The 27,574-nt window shown below is 46.0% G+C and overlaps 1 protein-coding gene across 1 annotated transcript in view; it reads left to right on the forward strand.

The window, feature by feature from the left end:
* Window positions 1-27,074, forward strand: part of LOC148592484 (uncharacterized) — a 56,040-nt gene extending 28,966 nt beyond the window's left edge. Inside the window, exons 2-5 of the mRNA XM_088534621.1 lie at window positions 14,738-14,816; window positions 25,204-25,592; window positions 26,702-26,785; window positions 27,018-27,074. Coding sequence (XP_088390747.1) covers window positions 14,738-14,816; window positions 25,204-25,592; window positions 26,702-26,785; window positions 27,018-27,074 — 609 coding nt within the window. The remainder of the gene's footprint in view (window positions 1-14,737; window positions 14,817-25,203; window positions 25,593-26,701; window positions 26,786-27,017) is intronic.
* Window positions 27,075-27,574: the final 500 nt, after the last annotated feature.

Raw genomic sequence — 27,574 nt, forward strand, 5'->3', positions numbered from 1 at the left:
TAAGGGTATTAGGTGTTTTCAGTAATTGAATCCAGACTGTCACTTAAAGCTGGATGCTAAATTCACTGCAGTCAGCGGAGAGAGTTTAGGATTCCTTGCTCCTTCAAAAGGATTCTAATCAATCGATGTAGTTGTGGCTAATTACTAATATATTGGCAACTGGGTATTCTAGGGTTAAAGCAGGGCTTAGCATCTGTGCAGGGCCCTAAATAAGAGTTCAGGTTCTTCAAAACTCTTCATTATGAAGGGGATGAACAGTATTGTGGTATAGGTCAGTGGGCCTTATGTGCTTTGGAAGTTTGGACCTTTTATGTGGGTAAATGAGAAGACCATCTGATTTCAAACCTGGTTCCAGCTCTAAGTGTTGAATGTTTGCAAGTCTAGCTGAGAGCAGATTTTAGACTGCCTCCTCTTCCATTTCAAAGATGAATTTTGCAGGCTGATGTCTTCCTTAAGCTGCTTTTGATAGTGCTAAAATTGCACAACACTTTTTGGGACCATACATATAGATAGTCAAAGACTTTGCAGAGATTTTTGTTAAGAAGCTAAACAAAAATTAAAGATCTGGATGTTTAGATCTGTTATAGAATGCTTGAGTTCCATTTGGAAAGCACAGGCCAGAGAGAAATTTCAGATTTTCAGAATTTTCTAGATCTTGATTTGAAGCCCTGGCAAAGCTGGAGTAAATGATCCCAAGCTCGAGGTTGTCTAAACATGGAAATCACTCAGAACTCAAGTCAGCAAAAATGAATGTAAAGGCCCTGAATAAATGCACTGGTCATGGGTAGCTAATCTACCACTCAGGAGCTCTGCTGTTCTCAAGGCACAACCTTTATCCTCTAAAATACTCCCTGTCCCATTGCAGCTTGGATTTGGTTTCCTTACCTGTGGATTAGACGGAAGGAATATAAAACAAAATACATGCACAAAACCCATGTGTTTCCTTTGCAAAATCAGACTGTGCACATAGCTAATTCTTTTCATGTTAATCTACACTTACAACCTGATAACAAGCTAGAGCTTTCTTCTAACCAGACTTGATTAAATTTGGAAGATTTCTTCCCAACAGGAGAACCCTTTCTGCTTTCATGCAGGAAACATGATTTTGTGCTTTCTGTTATTTCCCTTTCTATTTTTATTTTAGGAATGCTTTATTATTATTATTATTATTTATATTATTATTATGAATAAGCTAGTTTTAAATCAATTTCAACAGCTGGAATTAATTTTCCTGTTACCGACTCTTCGCTTGGGCCTGTCACAGAGCGGGAGGCTTTCTATTAGCATAAACATAACTGAAAGCTCTGGAATTTGCATTAATGTACTTTTAACAAGTTGACAGTCTTTTGGCACACGTTCCTGAGATCTGAGAAGCAAGGGGAAAAAAAGACTGTATTATACCTTACACTGGCTGGATTGTAAGAAGCTGTCAGGTAAAACCTCAGGTTTCTTTTCCTAGTACAAAAATACGGGATAAAATATCCACTCATAAGCAGGTGCATATATCTGACAATTTTGCAAAGTCCTTCCTGCTTGCCTCCTAGCTCCTGAAAGGACACGCTCGCAACTTAAGAGTTGTTTTATTGTTATTGAATGGAGGAGGAACTCGCACAAGGGCAGGAGGTGCTGAGGTGTGAAGTATCTTACCAAGTTTTGAGAGTGTCTCAGGAAGGCTACAGGCTTCCAAAAAACAATTCAAACCCTGCTAAATGAGTTGGAAGGTGCATGTAGAGTAAGGGAGTGGTCCTGCAAGGCTTGAGGTAAGAATTCAAGAGTTTCAACAGTTTGCCAGCAGATTCCAAAATAATGAAGACACAAAGACAGAGACCATGGTTTTGTAAACCTGTGTTGAAACCTGATAATTAAAACAAGGGTCTTTCCATCTGCTTTAAGCAAAGGGAAAGTGAATTGTGTTTTGAACCTTCTTCCATAGCCACAAGGACCAGAATTAAGCAGAAGCTGAACTTCCCACCAAAAGACATGACTTAAAGCAGCAAAGCCTTAACGGAAGGCAAACATTAGGAGAGCTGGTGACAATGACATTTGATCAAATTCTGCTTGTTTTGCAGTTAGTCAATCCAAATAGATGGACTACGGTTGCATCATCGTAGCGACCAGTGTGCCTGTGTGTGTGCCTGTACTTCCGTGCAGAGGTGACTGTACACGGGCTCTGTTGAGGCTAGAAGCTAAGTTAACGGAGCCCCTGCCCTGACGACATCAGCTGTGCACAGAACAAGCTTTGTGCACGTCGAGATCCCTCAGTTAGGTAGATATTTTGCCTGGGTATTGGTGGGCTTGATGTACATATTTAAAGGATGAAATAGTTTTTCAACAATTGCTTAGAAGCGTTCAATATTTGTAAAAAATGTAGAAGTCAACATCAAATTTATATTTTATATCTATATATAAAAAGATGTGTATATAAGTGTATGTCACATTATTCCCAGTTATAATAGAAAAGTAGGGAGGAAAATATGCTTGGATTGCAGATCTGACTCATATCAGTTGCCATGGGAATAAAAAGAATACAGAGAATTGAGGGAATCCTTTAAACTGCGGGATTTTTTTAATTGAGTTCTTATTTGACTGTTTATTTAGGCCCCACATTAATACCAAAATGTGTGTTTAGGCATCTCCTCCTGCTGGATTCAGAGCAACTATTAAGGCTCATTTCCGTAGAGATATTGCTAATACTGGCTGCAGAACAGAGAAGGGAGGCCTGGAAGAGCCTCTCTGCTTACTGGGCTAAGCTTGTGCTGCACGCGGGGCTTAGGGAAAGCTGAGCAGCTCTATAGTTTGGCATATAGGCACTCTCTATATGAGTAACATATATGTTACTCTCTTGGTCTGGAAGCTAACACGACCTCCTGGCCAGGCTGGACTGATCTGACACTGCTTAGAGGCAGTAACAGAGAGCCTCAGTGCTTGCACCAGGCCCTGAAAGGTGTATCAGTTGATAGCTGGAGCCTGACTGATTTATCTCCATCAGCCCAGGACAGGATGGATCCATGTGCCACTCCTCTTTCTTCCTCTTTGCTCCTGAATCGCATTGCCAGTTATTCTGGAGAGAATAACTCTCAAGACTGCTGTTCCAGTGTCCCTGGGACTGTTTGGTGTTTATATAAAGAAAGACCTTGAAACTGTGGAAAAGCAGTATCCTCTCTGTCGCCTTCACATCTTCATCCCCTTTGTAGTTTTTCCCTTTTGCAGGTGATACAAGATCTTGCCTGTCCCCTGAGGATCCTAGCTGAGGATAGAGGCAGCCTGTGCAGAGCTCCTTGGCTTGCTGCCTGCTGTGTCCTGCTGTTTGGATTGATGGCATTTGAGGTACGTCTGCACAGCTGTGACCAAACCACACAAGCTTTCCTGGGTTAGCTTTAAATCTAGCCCCAGTACGTCTGCCAGTGTGGGCCTGGCTGTGCGGAGCTCCAAGCAGGTTCCTCATGGAACCAACAACCATGCCCGTGTGTACAGCACATGTCCCACTGGATAGCTCAGAGCTACCTCAGGGATGTTTTGGTCGGTCGGAGTCACCGACCTGCCGACTGGTGTATGGGGCCTGATCCATGGAGTGGGGAACAGGACCTTTCCTCACTCCAGCCTCTAAACATGATGTTCATTAAGCCAAGAAGCCTTTCAGGAGGCTTATTCCCTCCTCATTGCCACACTGCAGTAAGTTCACAAGAAGCCAGCTCTGTTGGGATAGGCAGTACATTGGGCAGAGAATGGGCTGCAAAGGCAGAGCGCTTTGCTCCTCCGACAACTACATATCCTTTTTGATAAAAAGAAGACATTTCTTCCCTTGCACAAAGGAGGAAAATAACAGCAAAAAAAACAAAACTCTGCCTGTCAGTCCAGTCTCTTTGAATCACATTGAGCCCAGGAGCTGTCCCAGATCCAGGATGGAGAAAGGGGATAGCTAGTGTAAAAAGCAGAGCTCAGCAGCTTGTGGAGGGCGAGGTGAGGCCTAGCTGCCCGTATGAGCGTCGCCTCTGCCAGCATCAGTGGTACTGTGTGAGGAGACACTGGTGGTGTTGGGCCCCTAGTCACTTGTGGGCATCTCTGAGCAGTGGGCAAAGGTTGTGGCCTGGGAGAACTTAGAGTGATGGGAAGTGTGGGAGGGGAAAAGGCAGGGCTGGTTTGGTTTAGAGATACTGTCCGCAGCGCTGATTCACAGCGCTAATCGGATCTTGGTGGCGTTTTTCCTCTGGTATCTGTCTTGGGCGTCTGTCACTGTTTTTGAGAATTTATCTGTCTCATCAGAGCTTGAGTTTTGTTTCTTTTCTTCTTCTCTTTATTCAGTGTGTGAAAGAGGAAAACACCTAAAAACAAAATGTCCTTTTCTCAGAGCTGTTCAGTGGCCCTGGCCCATGGTGAAGTTTGTCCTCATGGATTTCCAAGGAAGCTGAGTGCCCTGAGGGCAGTGGCCAGCCAGCATTACTTACAGCCTTTGCTTTTCCTTAATTTTTCTATTTTAGGTGTTCTTATTTACAGCTTCCCTCCCCAGTTTTTTTCTCTGCAGCTAAGGTTGCTGTATGGTCATTTTTTGTTGAAAAACTCTGCATCAGAGATCCCAGGGGTAGGAGCCGGGGCCTTAATGGCAAATCATGATTTAAATTGGCAGTCTTATTGCACAGCATTTGAGAGAATCTTCATCTCGTCTAGTGGCTCTGTGGCCATATCCTCTCACAAGAGAAACCTGATGAAAAATAGTTTTGAGAAGCTTTTATTAGAACTCACTTTCTGGCCGATGAGACCCAACCCATTTCTTGCAGACAAAGTCCAAACTAAACACTCATGTCCTTATTTCCTGACACCCAGAATGCAGGAGCGCTGGTTGGCAGGTGGAGGTTGTCTGGGTCCTGGTATCATAGAGTGACTTGGTAGCTCTGTTCTTGTTGAGTAACATCTCAACCCAGAAAGGCTCATACTCTTTTTTTAAGACCTTTAGTAGAGTAAAACATAGTTTGGGCTGTCTTTTTCTTGAGTTTCTGTCCTGTGTAAGCTATTGTTGCCATTAAACATTATCCTTCCAATGCTCCTCTAATGTAGTACTTCCAGCAGCATTCAGATTTGGCAAATTCTGCTTCTACTGAAATCAAAAGGTTCTTTGCTTGTGACTTCCATGGGAGTTATTAGACCCAGGCTTGGTGCTGTTGGAAATCCCATGCCTTGTGATTGTGCAGGTGCAGCACGCAGGGAAGGGGATCAACAAATCTCCCGTGTTTCATGTCAGGAACAGTATTGTGCAGTGCTATGGAGAAAACTGTGTCCTGAAAGGCAATTTTCCCATGATGTGTCAAGCATTGTGGTGACTGTAGGACATGCAGAGCAATGTAATTGGAAGGAGTCAGTGAGAATATATGAGGGCATTTGTTCCATAGAGGAGTTTACGCATTACTTGCTGCCTGGTCTGTGATATATGTCATTTTTCTGATTTAAAAAAATATATTATTCAGGTTATATTGATTTTTTTACCCCGTAATGCTGCAGTATCCTTTCTCTTCAATATGTTGTATCCAACTCCTACAACTCTCAAAAGCAGTACCATGCAGGGGCAGGAATAGCAGTGTGCAATGCACAGGGGCATGTGCCAAGTCCATGTTCTGTGGACCCAACGGCAGGCCACAACCAAGAGCCTCTTTCCCATCTCAGTGTGCCCAGCTCTTGCTGACAGAACCAGCGCATGGGGACAGGAGCCCAAGGTGAGTTTTGACTGTGTGGGAGAGCCTATGAAGGGGAACTCTATGGGGAAGCCCAGATTAATCTGCCTGTCTCGACACCTGTCCATACCACGTGTTTCACTGTAACCATCCCAAACTTGAGACCCTTCCTGTGATGTTCATGATGGTTGTCGCAACGGTAAAACAGTCCTTGGTAAAAACATCCCCGTGTCCAGAAAGGCAAGACAATGACATGGGCAAAGAGGGCCCTTCCCCTCGTGACCCTTCCGTGCTCAGGAAGTGGCAAGGCTGAGCAGGGCGGCCAAAAACAAGGCAGCAAAGCCCTGGTGCAGAAGGGAGTTAGGGCTGCTCGGTGGGGCGGGCATGGGCGCTGGGCGTCTCTGAAGAGATAACACTTGGTTCTTTTCAGTCCTTTTGGAGACCGTGATAAGGAGGCGGCAGTTGTTTTGCCAGAGTTGCTTACGCTTTTTTGTGCAGTGTGTTCAGTCCCTGAACTTGTTCAGATAAGACAAACATCTAAACTCCATTTCCGGAGACACATAGCAGTCTTTGTACTCAGGCAATGGTTACACCAAGGATGGGCTACTGGAAACAAAACTGACGTTGAAAGACTGTGAGAAGGGCTTTCCATTGTAGCTGGTGGTTCTGCATCTCCCTTTATTCCTCCTGAGCTCCAAAGCTGGGGTCCTGACTTCCCAAGTGGTCCAGGGTGGGGGGATGTTTGGTAGAGGTGCCCAGAAGTGTCCTGCTGGGAGCAGCAGGAGATGAAGCACTTCTGAAAAGCTGACCCAACTCCTGAGTGCTGCAAGCTTCCCAAAACCGGACCCTGCCAAAGCCCGGCTGCATCCGGACTGGTGCGGATCCAGCTCATAGGATTTGCAAGTCCTCAGTTGTCAGAAGAAAACTTCTTAGTGAGTGCTTCACTCACCGCTGAAAGGTAGCCCCAGGAGAAGAGAAACGTGATTGATTAACGCGAGCAATGTCTGGACACAATTGTTTAGGGTAGACAGTGAAGGAAAATAATGTAGCCGACTGGAAATCCACGGAGAATTTAGTAAGGTGTCAGGATGTGATAAATGCCTGAGTTAGAAATCAGTCAGACTGTTACTTAGTACCTCTGTTGCAAAAAGTACTAGGACAGCTTGTGGAGCTGCAATTAGTCAGACTTCCCTTTTAAAACCTCATGCAAAGGGAGTGTATCCCAAAACAGCTTGTGCGGGCGGGCAGTACTGCCTGGAAGGAGGGAATACTCTCCATCAGTTGCCTTATTTTTTTCAGCTTCAGAGAGCTCCCAAATAGCTACTCATCTTGCTTTAAGCCGTGACCTCTGAGAAACGTTTTCCTGAGCTGCTGTGGGCAGATACACATCAAATAGCCAGAGCTGCCCCTGCTTGGGTATAGAAGCAGCCTTGGAGCAGTCAGGTGTTTGGAGAGCGGGGCTGGAGAGGCTGTGTCTGCGGCTGTTGCACTCTGCCTTTGGGGCTCGGTGTGCAAGGGCTGGAACACCGTTTGTGTGGACACCTGTGAATTCAGGGGTGTTGTAACATACCTGAGCACCTTTCTTCTGATTTCTGGCACCTCCCATTAGGCCAGAAGCACTCAAGCTTTTTCTGCCTTTTTGACAGGCAGGGAGGTAAATACATCCAACAGCCTGCAGACCTCAGAGGAGGCTCCGTTCCTCAGCAAGGGGATAACTGCAGTTTCTTGAGGCCGAGGCTTGGTGGAGCTGAGAGTACATGACAGCGCTCCAGGATCAGAGAGGAGTTCCCTGGAGCTGCACACTGCTCCTCAGGAGATCCTCCATGAAACTGGCACCTTGCAACAGGTCAGTTTATGCACCAAGATGCCGGTGGTTGGACAGGAACAGAGTGGTGATGGTTTGCCCTGGGCTCAGCACTTCATTTTGTTGATGGTCTGCATGAAAAATGCAGAGATGCTTCATGTGTTTTCTAGAAACCCTAGAGAGACAGGGACTGTCAAAACATTGAAAACTAGTGTTGCCGCACTGTCCTGCACCACCTCTGAGATCCCTGGGTAAGAGGATTAAAAAGAAGTCTCCTTTTCACACTAAAAACTGCTAAGGAGAGCTGAGCGTCTGCAGCACTCCAAGGATTTGGTGCCCGGGATGCGCTGGAAGCACCACGCGCTCTGTGGGCCGTTCCTCCCCGTGACCCTGCACACTCGTCAGCTTAACCCTCAAGTGAGCAGCAGTTGTGTCGCTGGGGCATCTAATCCCATTTGTACCCCGAGATACCAATTATAAGATACAAATAAATTTAAAAAGCCTTGCACTGGAAAGACCTATTATTAGGTCATCTAGCACACAGCTCTGTCAGCGTAGGGTTATTCAATTAACTGGAATTTAAGTCATTAGTATGGCAGGTTTTTTTGTTAATTGCTTACTACCAGAGCAATGATTTAAGATACTTATAAATTTCACTGACATTTCCTCTTGCCAGTTGACCAGGGTCAAATATTGAGCCTAAGGCACATGATGTTGTCTCTCTGCTATCTAGAGCATTAGAAAATCTTGTCTTAAGAGGATCTTTTTCTGGACGGGGGGGATGCACACAAACCTCCTCTCCTTTCTCACCGCACTGCCTTCTTTTTGTAGCTTGTTCAGAATTGCTGTGTAACGGTGTCAATGTGGGTCTGGAAACAACCCAGCTTTTCCTGGCTCGTTTTCTCCCTGGGCCGCGAGCTGTTGTGGAAAGCTGTGACCTGTTCCAGTGGCAGCCCGCAGTGGATCCTGACCTTGTGCTTCCCAGTTTTTTCTGTGCCCTGCTGACGTGCTATGGAAATGAGACTAGCACGTTTTGCCTGCAGGCAGAACCTCCGGATCCTGCTGTCCTACATCAGCGTTCCCCGGGCAGGAATGCTCTCCTGCTTTATCTCTGTATCCCTGTACATCCCCTAGGTAGGTGCACGGGCTCTGTGACGAGTCACCCCAACATTCACCCTCCGTTCTGGTGCCCTCTGCTTCCTCTAAGTTGGAATTTTCAGTCTTGCCCTTCCCATTTTCCGGATCTGCTGCCTACCCTGTGGAAGGGCCGTTCTTGTGGAAGCAGCTCACTGCGCCAGGGCAACTCGGAGCTGCCCAAGTCTTGATTAGTGAAACTTTCTGTTGTTTCAAAGTCACATTGACCTGAGTGCTGCAGCAAATGTGTGTAGCGTCTAGTGCCGTTGTTTCGCATGAGGGAGCTGCAGTCAAATATTAAAAAGGCAGCAAGAGCATTAAATTATTCGGCAACAGAACATTGTCATTCCTCCATAAAACTATTTTGACCTGTAGTTTTCTATGGAGTCCATTGCTCTTAAATGTGCAATGAGAAAGGAAATTAAAAATTAATCTTTATTTCCATCTCAGAAGAAAACCTTAATTCTCTGCATTGAAATTATACTCGTAATCCAGGGTAATAAATTATAGTTTTTAATTGCAGCTAGTCACAGCCAATCAAACGGAGACGTCTCTCTCGCCTGCTTTAACTTTGCTATGCAGAAGAACTCGTGGAGCGCTGGAAAAAAATCACATACATTGACCTAGGCTAAATCATGTAGAATTAAAATCATGTAGAATAAGGCCAGGACACACCGTGACAAGACTCTGCTTCTCTGGCACCTTGGAGTTAGTGATTTGGAAGCACCTTGTGAACAAAAATTGCCCCTATATGCACAGGTACAAGGAACTGGGTAAATTCTGCCATTTCCCCATGCTGAGAGTGAGATGCAGCATCTTGTCCAAGGTCATGAAGCGAGTCGGTGCTGGGGCGGGGATAAAATCTTGCTCCTGGTTCAGCTGCTCTGATCTCAGGCCGTGCCCTGTCCCTGGGGAGGGAGCGGGAGCCAAATGCCCTGCTCTGCCCCACTGACCAACTTGGCTGAGCTTCAAACCCTCGAGCTCCCGTGTCCTCGCGCCCCTTTCCGACAACAAGGACCATCTGTGCAAAGCAAATCTTGTTCATGCTTGTGTTTGCTGCAGGTTTCCATGTGTTCGTTCACATTAAAGTGTGTGATCTCTTCAGCATACCTTGTGTATGCTTACGTGCAGCAAGCACACCTCGGATTTGTTTTGCCCCTTTTTTTTTTTTTTAATATTCTTCTTATCTCTTTCTGTGGCAGAGTTTGCTATGGCATAAATTGCTTGAAGGCTTTTTCTGGTGGTCTAGTTGAATTTTGCAGTTAACTTCCTTTTCTTCTGGTTCTAGTAATTGGATTAGTCCTAAGTAATTGTCCTGCTTTATTGTAGCATTCAAATATGAGTCAAAGATGTATTAGGCTCCCCCCTAAATAGGTTTTCCTTCTTAAATCACTTCTCCCAAATTCTTGGTCATTTTTATTTTATCTTTATTCCCCACTTCATCATTTCTTAGTTTTCTGCAAAAATAACACAATGATAAAACAAGTGCTGGATCTCTTCTAGCTGTTAGAACTGCAGAATAGCAGCTTCCTGCTGAGGTCGGTAACAGATGAAGCTTCTTACGGATCTTTCAGAGATTCTTAAAATTTGAATGACACAAGTTGGGGATGCCAAAAGCAGGGATAGACTCTCCCAAACTCTGCTTCCCAGCAGACAGCAGTGAGGATAAGAAAGCACCCGGAGGGCTACAACCTGTGTGTACGAGAACGACGCTTCCTCTGCAAGGTAGATGGTTTCTCTCAAATTATTGCACTGCTGCATGTTCTTTAAAAGAGGTACTCGGGGCCTGGGGAAAGAGCTGCAGTTGTGATTGACAAAACCAAAAGCAGAATGACCCTGGAATTTATTGTCCTGTATGTGTGATTTTTGCATTCAGCAAAACTGAAACAAGGGTTTATGAACTAAATAAACATGTTTCAGGAAGATGATGCAGCTGTACGCCTTTAGCAGTAGTGGCGACATGGTGAATATATCTCATCAGAAAATCTTTTATTTTATAGGACAATAAAATTAGTGAATGAAAGCAAAAAGGAAGGTATAATGGATCTGGATTTTAACAAGCATGTGAATCAATATCTCATGAGATCTTGCCTGAAACAATGTAGTTGTATTGGCCTGAGTAAGGCTGTGCAGAGAAGAAATAGGGGAGAGAAAATGGGGAGAAAGGGGCAGTAATGGTGTGACAATGACTGGATATTTGCCTGAGAAGACAGGTTGGCCCGTTCTTCAGGACCTCAACCTGTGGGTCTAATTCCAAGCTTTGCCAGGGATGGCACGAGGGCGCCTCGCTGCTTTTCTGCAGATCTCAGCACACCAGCATTAAAATCGAGACGATCCTGCTGACTTGTGAGAACGATGGCGTTTAAAAGCAAGAGCTTCCGTGAGCCCTGGGAGCGGAGACCATGAAACCCTGTCAGGTTTCCTACCCTGCACAGGAGCCATCATAAGGAATTGTCCATTTCTTATCATTTCAAGCTTCATGCACAGGGAGTGGAGATGCTGGCTCCTACAGCAGAATTTCATAAATGTTTTCAGCCGGTGCTGTTCTTGATGCAAGCTGCAGAAACAAGAAAAACCAAGTAAAAGGGCTTTGTGACTGCAGAGTAAACACTTTCTGGCATGTAATTATTATACATCTGCTGTTGGTCCCTGATTTCCCTTTTTCTCGGTTCGACTGGGATTGTGTGGAAAGGGGAGCAAGATTTGTTTGGCTTCTGGAAATTTCCAGTAATGGTAGCAGGAGGGAAGAAAGACCTTTGCTTTTTCCATGTCCTGGCTCTCCTGTGGCTTAAACCAAGCTGGAAATGTGTAAGAGCGGCTCTTTGGGGCTATGCAGTGACCATTCCACCTTGCAGCCGTGTCAGTTAGCGTTTGCTTTGGTTTCCAGCCCTTGGGAAGGGAGGGCATTGCCTGCTCTATGGCTCTATTCCCATGCTGTTCCCACACCCGGGAGCGTTGGTGTTCGCTGCTCCCCCGAGCGCTCGTGCCCTGCGCATCGCTCGTCCCCGCCGCGCTGAGCGCGCTTCCTCACGCGCTCCTCTGTATCAAACACTTCCCACCTGGAAAACTGCCTTGGTTAGCTGCTCATTTCCAAATCATTATTAACGTATTTGCACAGGGATTTTGGAATTTAATTAGCCTCTTTTGAACTGCTCTTAGTGTGTTTGTCGAGAGAAACTGGAAATCCCTCCATGACTTGTTTGCTTTCTTCCTTCGTTGCCTTTCACTGGGAGGGGAAGATACGGCCGGGTTCCGCGGCGCTCCTGACGCAGCCGGCGCTGCTCATGGGGATAAGCACGGGGCTTGGGGAAGGCGCCGCGGGTCCCCGACGCGGGAGCACCAGCCTCGCCGGCCGCAGGGATTTGTGCCCGAGCACCAACTCGCTCGTGCTGCTGGGGTGGACGCGTTGGCGCTGCCTGGACGTGCTCCCGTTTCCCTCTTCACTCATGTCCCTTGGGGACTGTGGTTTGGATGTGTCCTGCTTCCAGAGGCAGCAGGCCCACGGGCACTAGGTTATTTTAGCTTTGCTTCAAGCGCGTGTCCAGAGCAGCAGGTCGGCTGCGCCGAATCGGGGCCGTGTTTGCGTGAGCCATGCCACAACACACGCGTGCAGATCTGCAGGCACCGTTCTCCCCTTGAAGGGCTGCTCTGGGTTTTTCACATTTGCCCCATGCTGCAGATGGAGCACAGCAGGATGGTGGTTCTGGCCGTCCCTGCCTCGGTGCGCGCGCAAACCGCAGCGGTTATGACCACTGCCTCTGGTACTGTTGTATTGGTCCCAAATTGAGGAAGGATGACTAACTTAATCACTCAATAGTTTTGATTTCTAAAATTAAACAGCCTGCCATATGTGCAACGCTGTTACTATATTTATGCCAGCAGTTATAGTAGACAGCATCCACTGGGCTGGGGGGCTTCACAGCTGCAGCTCGTGCCTGTGCTGTTGCTCTGTGCACACAGATGTTTCTTCCCCATTTTCCTAAGTGCAGCCTTTTAGTCATTTTTCTTATAAAAACAAAAGTGCTCATAGAGCTTTCTGGTCTGACTGTGAGTCATCACTTTGTGCATGTGTCTTAAGGCTTCTTGGTGTGTCTCAGCTCCAGCTGATGGGTGGAAGGGCTGAGGGACTGCATCAAGGCCAGCAGAAAGAGCACAGCAGCCCCCTCCCTGGACACTAACACAGCTGCTCTCCCACACGTCAGGGAGGACCGTGGAGTTGCAGAAATCCCTTTCTGGGAAACGGTGGGCGCCCTCCTGGCTGCGTCACTGCAAGAGGACTGAGCACGGCCCGAGGGACACGTGGCAACACAGCGCCCTGCCCGCCGGAGCCGGGGGGTGAATGACTGTGCAGGACTCCCTGCTGCCACCTTCCCTTTTTTCAGGTCTCCTTTCTGTCACCTTCCCTTTTTCAGGACTCCTTTCTGTCACCTTCCCTTTTTCAGGACTCCTTTCTGCCACCTTTCGCTTTGCAGGAGCTCAGTTAGCACTGCCCAGATTTATGTGAATTTTGTGAGAGGAAGTAGGAGGAATAAGCAATGGATAAAAGCCGTGTGCTGAAGTGGAAGGAGTGGAGCCTCATGCTCTGGCGGAAGACACGCTGAGGGATAGGGATGAGATGTTAGTTGTTATTTTGGTTCAGGCAACATTCCTCTATAATCTTAGGCAAGTTACTTGGTTTTCTAGCAGGAAATCTGGTTTACTCTACAGGAACGTTAAGAGATGGAACAAATAGCGCTAAGTATTTTAAAGCATATGAGTGACAGTGAAGTGTTTTGAAATATGAGATGTGCTTTTGCCAAAGGACTTATGTGTGCTTTTGCTTGAGCAAAAGTGTTACTGCAAAGCATAAACAGCAGTGTGTTTTGGTCGGGTTGCATGTGCTTGTTGAGTAGCTAGTATCTAGCTAGCTAGTATCTCTGCCCCTTAGGTTGAGCAATGCCAAATTAAGAACCGCATATGTCTTCTATCAGGAGCACGAGCTGTAGAAAAGGCTTGTGGCACCTTCTGCACCCTCTCCTCTGGGAAAGGGGGAAGGATCCTGGGTGCAGGGACACGCTAGGGCACCCCGAGGTAGCCCCTGCACCCTAACCCTTTACTCGTGCCTGCAAGCAGGGGTCATGAGCATCACTCCAGTGTCTGGAATTTCCCCAGAATACACAAATTCCCTCAAATGTAATTAGCACATGCAGACAAAATTAAACACTGATAGGTAGCGATACCTTAAAAACTTCCCTTGCCTTCATTTGTTCCTTGGATCAGCATTTGTGTGTGCAAGCAGAAGGTGCTTTTATGATTGTACCAGCTCCTGTTTTGGCTGTGGTAGTTCCAGGTAAAACAGCAGCACTTCCCAGTTGCCTGGAGACCCCGGAGCCCTGGGAGGGACAGACGGAGGCCGCGCGGGCAGGAGCTGCTTCGCTCTGACCCCGGCTCTGTGCTCCCGCGGCCGCCTCGGCTTAGTCACTGCCTCTACCCAGCACTATCTACCAGTATTGTTAGTAATGATACATGATGAATTATTAACATTTGGTAAAAGCTTGAATTTATTTGCAGAGGGATGTTCTAGGAATGCAAATGTGACTAGTAATTGTTTTTATACTTATTTAGCTAACTTTGAGTGCATATTTGGACTTGTACTTTAAATGGTAAAGCTGCAGTGTCAAGGAACTTGCTCTTTATGCCTCTATGGCATTTGGCCATCTCCTTTTTACTGTGCTCTCTTTGCCTGGCATCTGAAAGGGAATACAAGACATATTGATCCTAGCTTTTAGCAGTCATGCTATTTATGCACCCAAATCACAATATGAAGGTACAAACAGCATCTGAAAAGGGAAGATCTATATTAGAATGACAAGGAGAATAAATTAAAGCAGCTTCCCTCCCTAATGGCCCGCTGGGCTGCCTTACCAAGGAGTGCCCTGCTGCTGTCTACCTGAAGGAGGCTGCCAAGTCTCCAGCATCAAGGGACTTTCTGAGCACACTATTGATTTTTGTTGCTACATTAAGCTTTTAGCTTTGCAAGTGGTTTTCTCTGAAATCGTTGATATTGCGAGGCATAGCACAAGGGGTGCAATAGCTCTTGCTGCTGTTGTGCAGGTGCCGTCTGCCATCACTTCCTCCTGCCCTTCCTTGGTTGAAGTCCCATTCAGCTGATGTGCTGCAAGGAGAGCAAAGAGAAAAGGAGGTAAAATTGCAAGCCCGGATGGCCTCTGAACTGGGTGAGGAAAACCAAATTTTCAGCAAATTGAATGCAGTGATTAAGGCTTTCGCAGGGGTCGTGTGTCTGGGGCAAGGGAGCTGGAGCACAGCCCAGGACTGGAGGTTGGGATGCTCTAGATTACGTGGTTGTCTCGCATTGATGTGGGGAGGCTGCAACAGTTCCGCGGGGGCTGAGCTGTAATCAGCAGGTTTGTGCTTATTTGAACAAGGAATCTTAAACAAATGGAGTTATTGGGTAAGCTAGGACCTTCCCTCCCTGTTCCCACCACGAGGCAGGAGATCAGCACAAGTAAGTGATGCTAGTGCAGGAATGGAGGCTGTTACTGTCACTGGACTGAGGTTTAGACCAGGTGCCAGATTTGTGCCCTTTGGAGATGAGATTGACACAGCTAATGGTCTCGTCTCGCAGATGCCTTGTGGTGGGCAGATGTCAGTACCAGCTCTTTTGCTCTGGAAGGACGGAGAGGAGTTGACTTTCCCCTTGGCTGGTTCTGTTGCTGCTGGCTGTTTGTCAGCCCCTGTGCAGTGTCACTGCTGTGTCCTGCAATCGTGGAGGGGCTTTAGGGGCTCCTGTGCGGCAGGGTCCCGTGCTGTTAGCCCACCCTGCCCACCCGTGGTCCCAGGAAGCCCAACGGCTGCTAGAGGCCCTTCCCTTCCACATTGCACTGCCCGTTTCCACATTGCTGCACAGTTGAAGTCACTCAAAGCTGACTTGCATCCTCTCTATGCTTTATTACAAGGAATGAAGCAATGTTATGGAACAGAAATCCTCTTCTAGCTCCAGAAATAAACTTTTCCAGGCAGTGACTAAGTCATTCCTTGGTCAGTCTGACTCCCTGGTCCTCAGGGTCTTGCGTGTGAGCCAAATGACCCGGATTCTTTAGACCTGACAATACTATTTCATTTCAGGACAGAGCAAGGATCTCTATTCCCTTAACACTGCTGCCTTCAGCTCCTGGGAGGCATTGAGGTCTTAGAGGCAAGAATAGCGTGTTACAGAAAGGGAGGAGATCGTAATGCGGTAACAGAAATGACACGTGCAAAAGTCATAGTGACTTCATGTCATCTGGCCCACACAGCTATTTTATTGTCAGCCCTTCAGCTTCAGGGGAGGGCGAGCTGGAAGGTAATTGATTATTCAGTCCCTTCTGCTGCCCTAAGATGGAGTCAACTGGCTTGAAGGTCTGTTCTGGTGCAGCGTGTGTCTAGCACTGCCTGTCCCTGTCTCGCCAGGGCCCTGGGGACATCCCGCAGCCATGCAGGTGGATGCTGCAGAGCTGGGAAGCTGCAGGGCCCTCTTCTCTCTGCGCTTCATCCTCTTTTCCAAGATCACTGCCCACCTGCAAAGGCAGCGCCCAGTTTTCCTTTAGAAGCAATAAAAAGAAACTCATCTTGTTGCCCTGGATCCTTGATGTTTATTCTCCTGTGTTGATATCCTCCTAAAACCATAATTCCTACACACAATTATATATGCAATGCTACAACGTTAGTACCAGCTCTACTTGCAGTTTACTTCTTAGTGCGTATTCTCTCTCACGTCCCTATCCAGGTGGCTCAAATAAGAGCCCATCTGCTGGCTGGAAGGCGCCGCTCCGCTCGTGCCACTCGCACCGAGGTGACTCTCCTGTTGGCCTCTCCCTTCCCCCAGTCCACTCGTGTGTCAAAACCTCGAGTTTAGTGTAAAGTTGTTGAACAAGCTTCTAGGCAAAACGGAAGATCAAAAGGGGTCTAATTAGTTGCAGACTGCTTAGGAATTGTGGATGTTCACCTAGTTTTATAAATTGACACTTTAACATTAAAACTCAAAGCAAAAAATGATGTAATTATTCCTTTTTTTTTTTTTTTTTTGAAGCTTAGATTTAATGTCTTTATTGAAAATTGGGTACTTCTGTGGCATCTCAAGATGCTTTATCAAATCTAGAGCAAGTAATTCTTCATTTTGGATTGTAATGTGGTATAAACGATAAGGGCCTGATTCAGAAAGCTTTTCTTTTCCTCCTCACTGGCAGCCTGATGAGGAAGTCTCATAGTCACATCACAACAACCCTGAAGATAATCTATGGGTTGAGTTCTTGTGAAGCTGCTCCCTTTAATGCAAGGGAAGAGAGTGAGATTTTGAGCTCTTAAGGTTCTCAAACCTAGCTTGTCGTCACAAGATTTTTAGTTCTTTTTTATTATTATTATTTTTTATGAGGTATGATATGCCTAGACAAAAGCAGATTTCTGGTAGGACATTTCCGTGCTCCGTTCACTGCTCTGGGAGTACTTTATTTTAAACTTAAATCTTAGAGAAGGCAACAGGTAATTGAATGGAGAACTTTTGATGCTTAAGGGAAGAGAGAGAGATATATGGATCAGTTTTTGCTATGTTTTTTCAGTTTTGTTTTTGATCAGTTTTGACTTGATTATTTGTCTTGTTTCGTAGTTTCTGATCATTTGGGTGTACCATGTACAATTATTTTTCACATGTTAAATCTTGCTGAATTTGACCTTAATGACGTAGTGTGGATGGGTGAGGGGAGAGTCGTCATGAAGCTATGTCAGGACTAGCTGGATTATAATATTATTTTCCTGTGGCAGGAGACGCGGGCTCCATTTAGATTCAGGGATTGATGCTGCTGGCATTTTCCTAGTACGTAGGAAGTGCTGGTGCCTGCGCTATAGACCTTACCACCCATGGAGACAACTGGCAAATGCAGGTTTGCTTGAGGGTGACTGCTGAAAAGCCTTGAGCTTTTCTGGATGTTTATCCAAAAGTACCTGCAAGTGGAGGTGGGTTTCTCTGATCTGGGGTTCCTACACGCACCTTTTAATGCAACTTCAGCTGCTCCCTGGCTTGTGTCAGGGATACTGTGAGCGGGGTCTCCCCTGGGATTTGGCACTGCCCAGGTTCCGGCTGCACTGGAAGAGAAGCAGGACAAGATTTATACAGCAGGAGGACTTGAAAGGAATTTCTATTGGCATCTTTTATATTGTCCTAATTCAAAAGTTTAAATTCTTGGTGTTCATGCTGGGCATAGGTTCAAGCTTTCGTCTGCACTTGGCTCAGCTCAAATGCTGGAGGAAACTTCCGTGGTGGGAGATGGATCTTTTTCCTTCAAAACTATAATTTCTCATTAGATAGTAGGATTTGGATTAGAGCTGCCTTTAAGAATCCAGTGGGAATTGATTGAATTTTTGTGACTCTGCTTCTCTGATCCAGTATAATGATTAGAGGAGAGCTTTTCAGGTGTCCCTGGCTACTTGCTTCTGTGGGTTTTTCAGTAATTAAAGCTGACTAAATTAAATGCCTGGTACATCCATATATTATTGATTCATTATGAAGGTTTTATTTGGAGAATGGGTGTTCATTCTTTATTACTCCTGAGTTGTTTTATTGCCTTGCTAGTAAACAGACCTTGTTTTCCTCCTCAGTGGCAGCAGCTTTGTGGGAAGGTTCAGTTGTTCTTTTCTTGTGCAGGCTCTGTGTGGACTTTGCTCCTAAACAGAGCATGTTAGTCCAAGCCTTTTCCCATTTGCCATGTAGCAAGATGCCTCCTGGCTTCAGTGGGAAGAGATGGAGCCCAAAGGCACCTCTGGAAGCTGCTGCACTTTGATGCAGTGAGTGGCTCAGGCGACTTAGTGGTTGATGCAACATAAAGCTGCTTTTGTTAAGCATTTAATGAAGGAGAGTTTTGGTCCCTCTGTCCCCCCCAGAGCAAGAGGAGACTGTGTTCTCTTTGGTGGGATGCCGGGCTGGGGACTTGACCTCTGGCGAACAGGCTGACGTTGTGGAGCTGCTCTGTGATGTTGACCGTGCTCTGGAGAGGGCTTATGTCATATGGAGCATCATTCCCGGGCAGCCGAGCTTGGACAGCACAGAGCGGCTTCCATCTGGCTCTCATTGCTATAATGGTCATTAAATAACACTTTAATGTTTTACAGCTCAATGTTTTCATCTAAATATTAAACAAAGATTTTCCTTTAAGGGAATTTAGCTTAATCATTTGGCTGCATGGCTGGCTTCAGTAGGAGAACAAAAGTCTGCAGAGTTCCCAAAATGCAGCAGAGAATGAAGTCCTTATAGTAAAACTGCACAAGATGAAGTAACCGGAGTAATGAGTTTGTGATCTGTAATTGAGGGACACAAATGTGTGCACATATAGAGGAAAAGACCTGACACTGCCATCAGATACACAGCTGATGCCTAAAGTGAAATGGATACGCTCCTTGATTTTTGCTTAGTCTTTCCTAGGTTTTGCTTGTGTCAACCTGCATGTTTGAAGTATTTCATTTAGAGACATGTGAATTTTGCCTTTGTTCTTGCTCCTGAGGAACATGCAAATCTTGTAATTTCAAACTATATTTTAACCCTTAGGAAGTCTCCTGTGAGCCGGCAGATGCAGCAGGCAGCTGGCCATCAGCTCCAGTAAATGGCCTGGAGCTGATGCCTGCTGCTTCAGTCCCCAAATTCCCCGTGTTCCTCCCCAGTTAGGTAATAAAGAGAAAAGTTCTTATCTGAACACAGCATCCGAATCCCACACTGAGGAGTTGGATAAAAGGGGTTATTATATGCATTATTATTAGATCTTTACTACCTAAAAATAGTGGATTAATTATGTAATTATATAATTTATGATTGCCTAAAAATGTTCCCTCTTAAATTACTACCTGCAGATTTGATTCTTCCTCAGCACAAGAGAGTTCTTGGCTGCTTGGTGTGATTTGTTACATTTGATGCAACTAAGCTGTAAACATCACTAATTTTACATCCCCTGAAACAGCGATGATGCTTCTCTTCCACTGGAGCAGGTGGTCAAGTGTGTTTGTGTCTCCTTTTCCTGGAGAAGTCTGTGGGGGCCTAGTCCCAAAAACTCACTTTCAGCATTTTTAGTTCTTGGAAGTTTCTCTGGAGTTTTCGAAGATAGGAAATCCTCTTGCAAACCACCCATCAGCATATAGAGAACTGAAATTTGTGAAGTAATTAACTGCTGTAATGTTTTGGCATTTGTCAACCTCATCCAAATGACTCTGTTTTGACCATTTTGTTTTTAGAAGTGTGTATCAGAGTAGTGGCTTTTTGTTTCCTTTTGACTGACAGCTAATTGGAATCAGGGAAGATGCATTGCTCGTACGAGGCTTTTCGGTAGAGCTGGTATCTTTTATTAGAGAAACTGGAATAGCGGGAAAACTGAGGCAAACTCTGAGGCAGCCTGAGTCCTTCAGTCTGAAACAAGCAGCAGCTTTCAGCACAAATCACTAAGTGAACAGTCGCCCAGGGTGTAGTTAGGGATGTACCAATTAGCCCATCTCTGGAAAAGCACTAGTGGGTACCTTTATCTCTAGGTTGTAACAACTGCAACGAAACATTTATAGATTATTTTTAAGCATCACTTGAGACATGGATGAAGGGTGACATTATTGTGAGGAAGAGTCTTTGCGTCATAGGAGCGGGAAAGCTTTGTTTCCTCTGAATTGAGCTAGTCCCAACGTATGGACGTGAAAGCTCCTACTTTATGCCCAGGAATGTGTTTCCTCCAGAAATGACTCAAGTGTGCTTCAACTTTTCTTCCCTTTCGATCTCTGCAGGTTCTTGCGGGAAATTCAGAAAGTGTCCTTCACATTTGACAGCCTTTCCTGCTCTGACACGGGCAGAGCAATCCTCAGTGTGAAAGCCAAAACGCTGTCCCTGAGGTAGCGAGTCCATGGAGAAGGTCACATGTGGCTGACAGTGCTGAGCTAGTGCGATCTGCTGTTCTGGTTTTGTCAATGATTACCCTGGCCTGACAAAGGTTCCACCATAAGCATTGTGGTAACTTCTTAAAGTTGATTGGGAGCTATTAAAGAGTGATAAAAATCAGATATTTCTGACCATGGTGATCAAAGGAGGAATTCAGTGATTCTACAATAGGTGCTCAGAGTTCTCCGGGCATTGCCATCGGTATTGTTTTATGACCCAAGTGCTATAGCTATGCTGGGTAAATAGCTTTGGCAGGTATATAGAAAAGAAGTTCTTGGGAGACAGGGATTTTGGAGCCACCACATAACTCACTTGACTACAGTCTGCTTTCCTTGAACACTAGCAGTTGTCATATTGTGCCTGTCAGCCAACAGGCTGACCCTACTTCCAGAATCCCGAGTTGTTTAGAAACCTGCATATTTCCTCTCTGGGATTTCAAGCATGTTACTTGTGGTCTAAAGGCAACAGTTCTGCCAGCTGAGCTGCTGAAGGGTTTTTTCTGGCTGAGGTTACAGGGCACGTGTTAAAAGTCGGTGTCAAGTGAACGCTGCCTGATAGGGTTCTGAAATTTTCCTCCTCCTTTAAGAATAAAGGTAATTGACTGCTCTTGCCCAGCTTATATGAAGATGCTGTTTTGGAAGGTAAATCCTCTACTGAAAGACTTAGCCTGTGCTAAGAAGGCAGGAGGCTCGGGGCATGGCAGGGGTTATGACAAGAGCTCAGTGAGCATGGAGGACACCAAGTCCCCTGGCACCACGGCGTTTTTCTTCCTCTCATCTTCCCCCCAGACATGTGGATATCCCCTCCCTGCACCTGGCTTGGAGTGTGCAGCACCAGTGGGGGAAGTTGGCTCGCTGAATTTTAGGTCTTTCAAGCATAAATCCCCAAATTGCCCAAACCCACCTCACTTTGGAACTGTGTGAATCTCCTTCTTGTTCCCGCTGACCGGCAGCCAGCAGTTTCCCAGGCATTGACTACATATGTGTGTAGTAATGAGTCATTTCTTTGGGGCTATTGTTTAAGTCTTCAAACCATGGAAGGAAACTGAGAGCTCGTTAAGATGTCACTAAAGGTCACTGGCTATTTTTATAGATTATATTAAAGAAAACCAAACTATACAAAAAGAATATTCAGATTGTGAAGCCAGGACTTTGAAAAATATTTTAGTGGCCAAACTATCACAAATCTCTACAGAAGATATGTAAACTGGGTTTTTTCAGGGGATCAAAGCTTAGCCAAATATGTACCACTCTCCAAAATATTGTAAAATATATATATTCTGTGGCACTATTGTGACCTTCCTGCCAAATTTCAAATCAGTGTTCTAGTGTACAGCACTGAGGCTTTTCAAGTGAACACTTGCAAGAAATGTTTGTATATATTTTTAAAAGTTGGAAAAAAGAAATTTTCTTGTAGTGAATTAACTACTTTAGCTGAGATTTCACCCCAAATTCCAACCGTGGCAGATAATCAGCATGAAAAGCTTTAATTCAAAAGATTAAAGTCTGACAAAATTCGAAGCAACCAGAGTCTTATAACAGCAAGTTCTGTGCAACATAGCCTATCAAAAGGAAATAATTTTTTCTGTCTGTTTTGGTTTTGATGTCATTCCATCAAACATTTAATTGGGAGACGCAGCATTAGGTTCAAACTCATTTTGAAGCAATGAGCATTAGTCAGACATAAACAAATGGTCTGGGGGCAAACTACAACAACTGCCAAGTGGTGGGAGAGATTTTAACAAGGGGCCTCGCAAATAATTTCCCTAAGTGAATGAAATTGCTGCAGAGTAGAAAGCAGACGGGACAGAGGGAGTCTCTACGAGTGGGAGGCGTGAAGATTGCACAGTTTTGAGCAAGGAACAGGACTGCTCACAAGAGGTAGGTGAGGCTGCAAATGCTCTTGGTGTTCAGACCTGGAGCATTCAGTGCTCTGGGTGGGAAGGCAGTGGATTTGGGACCTTCAGTGCAGCTGAGTGATGGTTGTTTCAACCAAGAGTCTGCCCGCTTGCTCTCTTGGGGAGAGCGGGGTAATACCCTGGTGCTTCAGGGGCAATTTATGAGGTTGAATTGAAGGTTATGAGATCAAGTTGGTCCCCATGTAAATGTGGTTGAAAATGCTAATGTGTACATACTGCATGAGCTGCAGATATCAAGCTCTTGAAAAAAAAAAAAAAAAAGAAATTTACAGTGACCAAGCCTCAGACAGTATAAAATGAGCAGTAACTTTTGCTATTTCCCAGTCACTGCACTGCGGAGTGTTATAGATGAGGGACACCAAGCTGAGAGAGGTGCGTCTTACACAAGGCCATAGTTCAAGTCAGGGTACAGCAGAAGTTTTGTTCCCAGGTTTGTGGTCTTAACACTGGAACAACACGAATTATTATATATGTGTTCACTTTTAATCTTTCCCATTGCTGTAGTTGCTGGGATGCCTGAAATTTATCTCCAGAATATTGTGGGAGTGAAATGTGATGATAAAGCTAGAGCTTTGGATTGAGTGTCCTTTGGTTCAGGCTTCTAACATCTTTGAAGGAGCTGAGTTTTACTAACCTCCCTTCTCCTTTGATTTTGGACAAGGAGAGTAATTTTAAAAGGCCATTTTAATATCTTACACGGAGTTCACATCAGCTTTAGCTTAACTCAAGACACATTTTGAAGGTTTTCATGGGTTCTTTGGTGGAAATAGATTTGGGTTTTTTTATTGCTTTTATGAGAATACTGCTAATTGGGACCAGAGCCTTACCACGCTTGGCCCATACAGTGGGGAGACAAGTCCTGTCCTTGGTGGCATAAATTAAGCCAAGACATTCACAGCTCAGGCGAGGTTTGCAAAGCACACAGTGTGCCCAGGCTTGTGCAGAGTCTTCAGTTCCTTAAACAAAAACCTGCGCTTCCTCTCCTGTATCTCTGGAGCCTCGTAAGACCCCTCCTCTTCCCAGCAGGTCCAGCTGCGGCGAGCGGCCTAGCCGCGAGCTGCAGCCCTTCTGGCCTTGTCTTTCTTGAGCAGAAGGAAGAGGCCGGAGGCTCCCGCTGTCCGTGGTGCGAGGCCGGCCCTGCTGGCGAGCTCGTATCGGCCCTGTTGAGGGACGTCTGCCCGCACCTCGGCCGGCCGGGGGCTGAGGAGCGCTGGTGTCGGCCGGCATCGCGCCCTCCTTACCTGCCTCATGGGAACAGACAGGGACAAAGGTAAAGCCTGTGGCATGAAAAGGCTGCTTGTTGCAGCGTTTCATGGCCAGTGAGCGTGACCAGCCTTCAGGGCTAATTACCAAAGGAGAGAGAAGTATGTTGTTGTCAGCAGACCCACGGGGTTACTATTTAATGAAGCAGATATGCAGGTAGCTTGTTCAGCGGCATAAGCGAGTGAATGACTTGTGTCCACAGGATGTAGGTGTGCGGGCCAGGGTGCTTCAGGTGCCTCTGGGCCCTGTGGGTCTCCTCCTTGAGTGCTGCTGTTGAGCACAGTTGTCCTTCCCTTAGCAATGAAGGTCTGCGCCCCTCTTTCCTCTCCTCCAGGTTTTCTTCCCTCTTTTTTCTCAGTTCTCCTTTTCCCTTTGCTCTCTTCCATCCTTTTCCCCTTCTCCTGCCCTGGCACCTCTTGTTTATTCCAGCTTGTCCTTTTACAGCTTTTTGCTTGTTTTTTTTTCTCTTGTCTCCACTTAGTTCTTCAGTCACGGATGATAATGGCACTGAAGTGCGGTGTCATCGCTGTTTCATAGGCCTGCCCCGAGGTCCCTGGTGCTGGGTTGTGGTGCACGTGTGAGCTGGGAGCAGCTCGCGCTGTCCCACCGAGCCTGCATTGGGCTCCCCCGGATCACAGTTCCTTAGCACATCTGACAAGTGTTTCTTTCTTGAGACGGCCTGAGGGGCTGAACCCACGATCTGAGAGCTGGGCCAAGCCCTGGTGCTGTGTTGCCTGGATTGCTCTGAGTGCGAGGATGCCTCCCATGCCACAGCAACCCCTTTATATCAGCATAATCACATGCCCAAAAGTTAACTGTTGGCTGATCAGCCGCGTGTGCTGGTCTGCATGGGAAAGAAGAAACAAAACAGAGGGTGATGAATCACATGGTGATTCTTTACCTGGAGCGGTGGGTATGAACAGACCCGATGGTTGTATCTGACTTCTGAACTCTGAATTCGTACAGCTTATTCCATCAAGAATCACCTCGCTGGCTTCTGCTGACTTCTGAGGCTGAGGAGCATCTCTGTTGTGACTTCTCTCAAAGTTTCTTTCACTGCAGTCTGACCTGACAGTAAAAATACGTTTGGTAGAGGATCTTTGTAATGAAAAATTAATATATATGACAATGTTACAAATGTAGTATAACAGTGTCTTGATGTATTTACCAGAAATGATCATTTGATCATCAAAGTTTCACTTCCCTGGGCTGATGGAGTTTTCACTGTATTGGGAGGAACATCCCAATTTAAGACTTAATTAATGTGACAGCAAGGATTTTGAAACAGAACAGCCTTGCTGTGTATGGGGATCATAGGACTGCAGCAACCTTTGCAGGTCAGAAGAAGAAAAAACAACAGATAGTTAAAAAGCAATCTGTGCTGGCTGCCTCATTTCCAGGTCCTCACACCAAACCACCTGTAATGGTGCTAGGAAATGTGCTTGTTCTCTCTATCCTGCTTGTTTTTTGTGTCTTCTACCAGCAGGATCCAGACCAGCTCTCGGGCTCTGCAGACCTACGCTGTCCACTGAGAAGAGTCATCCCGTTAAACTGGGCATCGGTGACCTTGCGGGGAGAATGGAAGCCCTGGCTGTCACAGCACCAGGTGGAGCAGCTCAGGATGCCGCAGCATCGCAAGCCGAGGTGGAAGCAGCAGGGAAGATGGAAAATGCCAAAGGAGCAGATCCCTGTGGAGAGGCGATCAGCCCCGAAAGAGCAGCAGCAGGGCAGGTGGAGCCTGGAGAGGCAGCAGCGATAGTGGTGGAAGCATCAGAAGACCTGCAAGAAGAGAGAGATGATGAAGCAGTTGCCAGAGCAGCAGAAAGGATAGCAAACACAGAAGTTCCTAAGGTGTTGCAATCAGCATTAGCTGAGGTAGAGACCCTCACAGCCTTGGCTTGCTGCTGCGGGGAACCAGGCCGTGGATGCATGCTCCCCTTTGCTCACTTTCACAGATCATCACAAGAAATCTGGCCTTTCAACCTTGCCCTCTGAATGCCTCAGGTGGATGGGATTATATTCCTGCTTTGCCTCCAGCTCTAGGCGAGATCTTTATTTTGGAAAATTTGAAAGCAATCAAGAAAAAAAAAAAAAAACTGAGATTCCTGCTGAGAGTTTGTGTTCTTTCCCCATCTGGTTTCCCTCTGTCTTTCAGATGGGTTTTTTTTTTCATGATAGCGGGCACTTTATCACGCCTGGTAGAGTTAAGGATACAAAGCACTCTCCATTACAGCCCCGCTGGCCACATGCTCATCCTGTTCTAAAGCGTTCATATTTGGGGATCAAAAAAGGTCTACACTTGGTGTTTACTCGGACGAGAATTTTTATTTGACATTTGAGCAATTATGCCTTGTGCTGTTCGTGAGTTTGCTGAGGGTGATAAATGCACTTTTCCCATTTGAAAAACCTGTCTTTTAACATTGACGATGTGGTGACAGATTTTCAGCAGGGCTGGGAGTCAGATTTGCCAGGGCTCAGTGCCCACTCTGAGAGCCAGATTTTCATATGTGTTCAGCACCCAGCAGCTCCCCATGGGGTATGAGGCCTTTGGACATATTTGTTCCCATGTGTGGAGCTCATTTGAAAAGCTGGCTGCCTGCAGCACCACTGAGCATCCACCTTCTGCGTTCAGGACTGCACACTGGAAAATCTGGATCTCATCTCCCTAGTCTCTGATTTCATTTGGGGTTTGCAGGGTCAGCTTGCTGCTCTCCCTGTTTCCTGGGCCCCTCTGCTGTCCTGAGTGCATGCTGTTTCTGTAGGCTGTCTCCTTGTAATATATCCCCCAATTTGGGCAAATAGATTCCATTCAGAAAGGGCCCTTCAATCTGTGTTTAAACGTGTGTTTAAGCCTGCTAGAGATAGCTGGATTTAGGCACACACCAAAACAGAGTGTGAATAGGGGCCTTTATTTTCAAATATCAGCAGCTTATTTCCAGTGATTTCATAAAATTGCTCATGTATTTATTCTGTTGATTTTTCAGCTAAAAGAGAAGAGGAGGAGCTCACGGTTAAAGCCAAGGAACAGCTCTCAACAGGAGGAGAAGGAATGGGTAAAAGAGGGTGAGGTAAAATGAAATGGAGCTGGCACGTCTAACGGGGTGTTTTGTACCCTGCCAGTGCTATTGACTGGTCCTGGAGTGCAATTGGGCTGCCAAGTGCATCCCTTTTTTGAGTGCCTATACTGTTAAAAATAAAGATATGCCATATTCCACACACAATAGCGTCACAAGTCTTTGGAAAGCTATTGTCTCGTGTCTTTATGAAATTACAGCTCCCTACACCCTCTTGTAAGCTCAGGGAACAGAAAAAGTTGATGAGCAAGAGCTGAAGTTGGAAAATGTGTTGCTGGCCTGAAGTGATATCAGAAGAAGTACTCCAAACATGGATTCACGCCTTCATGGATGGTCGATGGGAGCACTGCTAATGTAAGTTACATCCAAATGGGGCAGATGTATTTGGCGTTCCACCCAGGTAGCTTCAGTTCTGAAATAAGTTTCTCACGTAGATGGAGAGGTAGGTATTTTCTCTAATTCTGGGTACTCATTTGGAAAAGGGAATAAGAAAGGTTTCTCCTTCCAGATAATCGTGATGCAGAAAAAGAAAATTTCAAGGAAGTAGAAAAATGGGAAAAACATCTTCAAAATGTTGACAGACTTGTGAAAGTAAACGTGTCCTCAAGCAGTGCAGCCTGATCCTGAAATCAGGCCTCTGTTGTCTGAGAGGAAGAAAAAAAATGTAGTTTGTTGGAAGATGATTCTTTCAGCCTACAGGAATAGGTGAACGTGTGGGTAGTAAGAGCTGGATGATGGAGGAGTCACCACAAGAAGCAAATGGTTATGAAGTGTCAGAGAGGG

This window comes from Tinamus guttatus, unplaced genomic scaffold (genome assembly GCF_059628265.1).
Source record: "Tinamus guttatus ecotype Peru unplaced genomic scaffold, ASM5962826v1 Tinamus_guttatus_pri_ptg000580l, whole genome shotgun sequence".
Classification (NCBI taxonomy): domain Eukaryota; kingdom Metazoa; phylum Chordata; class Aves; order Tinamiformes; family Tinamidae; genus Tinamus; species Tinamus guttatus.